This window comes from Thermobia domestica, chromosome 12 (genome assembly GCF_964235325.1).
Source record: "Thermobia domestica chromosome 12, izTheDome1.hap1.1, whole genome shotgun sequence".
Classification (NCBI taxonomy): Eukaryota; Metazoa; Arthropoda; class Insecta; order Zygentoma; family Lepismatidae; genus Thermobia; species Thermobia domestica.
Genome location: NC_137465.1, coordinates 51,248,212 through 51,255,055, shown reverse-complemented (window position 1 = coordinate 51,255,055; position 6,844 = coordinate 51,248,212). Strand labels below are relative to the sequence as shown.

Below are 6,844 nucleotides of genomic sequence, written 5' to 3'. Positions count from 1 at the left end.
TATCCCAAGTAAAATACTACCGACGACTGTTGTTATCAGAACCAAGATTTTCTACGCTGGGACGATTGTCGGAGGAGTGGCTCGTAGATATGTACAGCCGTGTGGAAGATGAGAGGCTAAGATTTATTTCTTTTATGCGGAATAAATACGACTCTATGAGTAGGCTATACGATCTGCTCCTTTGCACGAACTACAGACTTCAATGTTGACACAGTAACAGGGAGACAATATGTGGGCTCTAGCGAATGACGAAACTATCCAAGGGGAAGTTGGTTTTGTTCATGGCCGTGTTTATCTTCCAAATACGTTCACAGGTGGGCCAAGATATATGAAGACTAAATATATGGATGGAATGTGTATCGTAACGAGATTAGGAAGGCCATCAGATTTCCTTACTATGACATGTAATCCAAAATGGGATGAAATTGTTGAGTTCACTCTTCTTGGCATTAAATCTTTCGCCTGTTTGGTATGCCGAATGTTCCAGTTAAAACTATTGGAACTGCTTCGAGATCTGCGCAGTGGGACATTTTTTTGGAAAAAGAGTTTATTTACTCTATGTGGTGGAGTACAAGAAGCATGGTTTAACTAACTCACATGTGTGTTTTAGAGTTGAGGGGGGAGGGCCGAGAGGAAACACTGAAATTGATCAAGTTGTTCGGGCCAACATCCTTTCACCGGAAGAGGCACGCGGGAAATTGAGAGAGCTTGTATTGAGACACATGATGCACGGCCCTTGTGGACCTCCTAATCGCACAGATCTTCCATGTGGGACTGTAAGGAGAAAAAGTACACGAAACGCTTCCCTAAGCCTGATATTGAAGTGACACATGTAGATGAGAGAGGGTTTGTGCACTACAGGAGGGATAGTTCTAACACTGCTAAAATTACCTCTGGTGGGAAGTACGTACAGGTTGACTCTTGGGTTGTGCCTTATAATGCTCCTCTTTTACTGAAGTACGATTGTCACATAAACCTTGAAATTGCTTCAACTCATAAGATCGTGAAGTATTTATTTCAAAACATAATCAAGGGACCGGATGAGGGTCGCGTTGCGGTTGTTCCGGAAGAACAGTTGAACGGTGAAGTAGAACTTTATGCTACAAAACGCTACATTGGGGCCTGTGAACCTGCGTGGCGTACACTGGAATTTGAGATGACTGGCCGTGAACCTAATGTAATCCAGCTTTCTGTGCATCTGGAGGGCTACCAGTCTGTTGTTTTCCGACCGGGCCACGAAATAGATACTGTTAGTAGAGTATGTTCTAATCTTACTTTGTAACTTTCTCGACCAACGTCACCTGAATTTGACAATCTAACCTATTTGGACTTTTGCGAACGGTATGTCGTGCATTTAAAACGACCAGGCTCGTGTAGTGTTCCAGTGATTCCCCACCCTGATGGAGTACATTTCATCACCAAGAGGCAGCGTGAAGAGATGGTGGCGAGAATTATTTGGGTAGCTCATAACAGAGGAGAACGGTTCTACTTACGAATGCTCTTGAACAACTTTCCCTGTAGAGGCTGCAGCGAACTCATATCTCTAGGCGGTGAAGGATATACTACCTTACAAGGTACTGCACGAGCTCTGGGATTGGTGAATGATGAGCAGGAGTACGAAAGAGCATTATAGAAGACTTCAGAGTTCATGACTGGCACCAGACTTAGGAAGTTCTTCGTTCTTCTTGTTGTTGCTGAGGCAAGGAACGCAGACTTGTGGAATAACTTTAAGAATCTGTTGGCAGAAGATATGTTACAAAATTATTTAAATAATCCAGACCGAGCCTACACAGTAGCACTATGTGAAATCGACAGAAGCCTTCGACGACATGGATCTCGCCTTTATGAATATGGCCTTCCTGATGTTCAAGATGAGTTAACTGAACTTGATTGAGAGAAGGTGCAATATTCTGTAAGTCAGCTTACTTCTTTTATCGAAGAATGGCTCCCTAAAGTTAGTAAGAACCATAAAAATGTACTTGAATATGTCACATATTTCCTGGAATATGTCACACCAATGAGTGTTCAAATGTAATTTTTATCGACGGGCCTGCTGGATCGGGGAAGACTCTGCTTCTTACTGTTCTCACTGCTAAACTACGCCTAGCCGTCGCATAGTTCTTTGTACTGCAAGTTCTGGACATGCTGCTAAGAACTATGAAGGTGGCACGACAGCGCACAGCATGTTTAACTTGCCCTTATACTTAAGTAATGACATGGAATTTTGGGGAATTACGGGAGGGAGTCAGCGAGCAGAATTAATCATGGAAGCATCTGTTGTAATCTACGATGAGGCACCAATGGCACATAAAGCGTTAATCCACATACTAGAGAGATCATTGTGAGACCTAATGAAAACAAGTTTGCCATTTGGTGGGAAACTTGTGATTTTTGCCGGAGATTTTCGACAGATCCCTCCAGTTGTTACAACTGCTCGTACTTACTTGAAGTGATTCAAGCTTCTCTTCGCTGCTCTCCTATAGGGTCGTCAGTGAAGCAGTTCAGTCTTAAACAAAATCTAAGAATACAGAATGATTCCTCATTTACCAACTTTCTCTTACATATTGGTGACGGTACACTACCTCCTATCAATTTCGGTGAAGGTCAGGATGCAGCTCAACTCGTACCATTGCCGAAGATTCAATACCTCACTAATGTTTCTCTATTTATTGAAAAAAAATTCCCCAGAAATGTGTTGTCTGAACATAACACTTGGCAAAGAGAACAATTCTTTGTGTAAACAATGAAAATGTTGACTTTGTAAACACAACAATCTTAAAAAGGTTACCTGGCGATTCATCTCACTTGCTGAGCTTGAATTACGTGGAAGAAAGCTACGTCGATGACTTCTTTCTTACTCCAGAGGCCCTCGCTAACGTCAATGCCAAAGGAGTTCCAGATCACAACCTGGAACTTAAAAAAGGCACAGTTTGCATGATAATGAGGAATTTGCACTTCGATGATGGGCTTCTAAACTGGACTAAAGTCATAATCGTTGATATATCTCCACGGCTCATAACAGTGAGAAAACCTCATAGTTCCGTGCTGTATTCAATACCACGGATTACTTTTCAAGAGCCGGTTGAACCCAACAGTCCTTTGACGATGTATCGCAGGCAGTTTCCTCTTAGACTTACGCTATTACGATCAACAAGAGTGAGGGTCAAACAATTGATTTTGTTGGAGTAGACTTGCGCAGTGATGTATTCGCTCACGGCCAACTGTACGTCGCACTTGGACGTGTCCGATCAAGGGATTCTGTTGTGTTACTGGTTCAGTCTGAAAGAATAATTGAAGGAACTGCTTTTGTAAAGAACGTTGTATACCCACAGCTTCTACGATAGTTCCTTTTAGTGAGTGATAGCATACTATGGAATTACCCAGAGAACAACACCAATGGACTTTGATTTCGGAGTATGATAAATTTCTGCTCCAAAAATTCCTTTTCACTTACACTTGATAGTAACATAAAAGCATGCGCAAAAATAAATCCCTTTAAACTTCTTTATGGAGAATGCATGGTGCCTGTCCAAATACAAATCATATTAAACTTGTCTTTGACAGTATGATAGGAACCTTCCAAGACACAAATACCACTTATGTTCAACTTTTGGTAATATACGAAAGACATGACCAAGCAAAAGCTTTCATTGAAAGGAATATGCCTATAGCAGGATACCCTAGGGGTGGTGTGGAAATATACAAAATTACAAGAAAATCGACCTTTGCCTTAAAAATATGCGAAAGATATGGTCGAACAAAAATCCTGGATTTCTTTTTTGAAAATTAGGAATAACAAAAAAAAAAACACAGAATCCTCTGAAAATGAGAATCCAACAGCATCATTCATTATATAATAAGTCGATAAATTATGATTGACAAAACAAAGGCTGTTATAAAAAAATAAACTGCGAGTTATTAAGCCGAGTATTAAGGAACAAAATATTATAAATATGAGATGTGGAGATTAGGCCGAGCAAACGCGGGCCGAATGAAGGAAATATTAAGAATAAATGCACGAAAATATGACATGCGGGGCCGTAGGTCGAGCAAAAATGGGGGTCTGGGGGCGGCGTCCTCAGCTGGCCAAAGGCTAGTCGTAATATAAATCGGCTTATGTTAATACAATAATTATTTATATGTTATATGCAATTGTAGGCAGTCTATAAACTTATCTTAATGAATGTACGTCTTATACTAGTACCTAACAAAACAAAGACTTGCAAGACTTGCATCTATGAGTCGGACACTGATTCAAGGATTTTTAAAGCGTTAATCTGTGTAACACAGATACGAATGTGTATATAGTACAATAATGTATAGCTAAACGGGGTTTACGTTTTCGTTTGTTATACTGATATTCCGTTTTGAATCTTACGGCTGCTCATCATGACAGACTTTCTAAGTTTTTTTTTTCTGACGAGTAATTCAAGTCAACAGTGAGTGCATTACATAGCACATAATATGTTAGTTGTTGCTTTTCTACAATATAATGCCCCAGTGTTTGTTGTTCTAATCTTAACTGTTGGGACACGTAATAACATTTCTGAAACTGTTCTGAACAATCAATTTTCCCGTTTAATAATTTATGTAAGAACAACAAATCAAATACCCATCTCCTTTTTTTCCTAATGTTTCAAAAGTAAAATTCGTTACTAAGTCTTCATAATGGACATACTTTGGATAGAAACCGGTTTTCTTGTACGCAAGCATTTTTAAGAATTTAAACTGTATATTTTCTATTGCAGCAGATTATTTAGTGACATTTGGTGTCCAAACAGTACAACAAGATTCTAATTTTGACCTCACATACGAAAAATATAGCCTTATAAATGTTGATTCTTTGTAGAATTCCTGTTCTATCCTATAAATTAAACCTAGGTTTCTATATGCACTACTCATTAATGAGTCAACGTGTTGAGCAAAGGTTAGTTTATCAAATATAACTCCTACTTCTTTGATAGTATTTGGGGTAAAAAGAGAAGTGCCAATTATTGTATAGATAAAGTGATTGGATTTTCTTTCCTCGTGAAAGATACAGATTTACATTTAGACCTATTCAGGATTAATTTATTATCATACCATATTTGAAATATCTGTAGATCCTGTTGAAGTTTCAATTGAACTTACTTTGGAATATAATTTGAGAGCCTCAACAACAAGAAGAACTTGAGAAGTTTTAATACACAGGGCAATATCATTAATAAAAAGAAGAAACAACAGGGAATCTAGACCAGATCCTTGAGGGACTCCCGATAGAGTATAGAACTTTTCAGTAACAAGTCCTATGTATGAAACATATTGTTTTCAGTCATGCAACTATGATACAGGATACTTCATTGCTTCTTTCGAAAAATTCAGAGATGCTATTTTAAGTAGCCAGACATCATATCAACGACGTCATATGCCTTGTAAAAATCAGTATAAACGACATTTACTTGACAGCCTATATCTAATTGTGTTGTTATGAAATTTCTTAAAATTAATACGTTTGTCGCCGTAGATTTTTGTGTAAGAAAGAACGGGTAAGTAGATAAGTTGAAAGAACGGGTTGTACATTATTTAAAATTCGCGCATATAACATACTTCCAAGAATTTTGGCAAAGGCGACAAAATAGCTTCTGGCCTGAAATTTTCTATTTCTCTCGTGTTTCCAGATTTTAGTAATGGACAAAGTAAACTTTCTTTCCATTTATATGGGAAAGTATTTGTTCAGATAGAAATATCGAATATAATACGGAGTGAGTATTTAAATATACTACTGCAACCTTTCACAACATAAGGAAGAATGTTATCAGAACCACAAGATGCTTTTGGTTTCAACGCTTGTATAGAACTTTCTATTTCTTTGAGTTTTTTTTTTCATCTAATTGTAGGAAGCAAACAGTCAACGTTGTATATGGTGGGTACATTGTTGTAAATTGAATGAAAATAATGTGCAAATACCTCTTCTATTCTTTGACATGTTCGATATCATGGCCATTGTATGTAAGGAAGCTTGATGACAAATGCTGTTTCGCGTTTAATTAAGCTTCAGCTCTGGCTTGGGTCTTTTTCGATAGAGTATTCTGAGTTTTAAATGATTTGTAGGCTAATTTTGTCAGATTTGATTTCTTTACGTAGTCTCTCAAATTGATCGCGATGATAAAGTACATTTGTTGATCCCTTTTACCAAACTGTTGTAATCTGTTTAATCAGGTTTAATTCGCCTTAATCAGAGATAGATCGTATCTGTGTATTTGGTTCTTTCGTGATTTCTTTTCCATCAGGTATTATAACAACAGTGAGTGTTACGAGATATTTATTACCATGCGTTTCCTTTCAATACTAGATGACATGTGTTCGTTCTTTGACTTGGCATATTGAGGACATCAAACAGAAAGACGTCTGTGATAACTCAAAGGCTGATCCATGGACTTCATCACCAGCAAACTGAAGACGATATACCTTCACTAACACATTCGAGAGATGATGATCGCCATCTTTTGAGCCGTCGTCTTTCCTTCCGACAGACGTCTTCAGGTCCAAGCAGGATATCGAACTCTGTGCCTCAAGTAACAATTTCTGAGTCACCTAGAACTTCCAGTAGTATCGTGTATTGGAAGTGTTTTAACACCAAGAATTAACAACTTCACTAAACATTAAGGAAACAGAAATACAGGTGAGCCACTGTTGAGACTTGAGGATTGTAATGTTTCTTTCAAATTAATGCCTATGCCTTTAGGTCAGAGAGAGAAACAATCTCTTTTACCTTAACAACTTAGTATTAAGACACCGCCTATCCTGCTTTTGACAGCAATATTCGGTCGACAGGTTTTGGATAGTCTCTTCCCCAAATAAACCA

The 6,844-nt window shown here is 38.2% G+C and overlaps 1 protein-coding gene across 1 annotated transcript; it reads left to right on the top strand.

The window, feature by feature from the left end:
• Positions 1-766: 766 nt before the first annotated feature.
• LOC145665957 (uncharacterized) lies at positions 767-1,282 on the top strand. Its single transcript, XM_081733061.1, has one exon. The coding sequence runs from the start codon at positions 767-769 to the stop codon at positions 1,280-1,282; it is 516 nt and encodes a 171-aa protein (XP_081589187.1).
• The last annotated feature ends 5,562 nt before the right edge of the window (positions 1,283-6,844 follow it).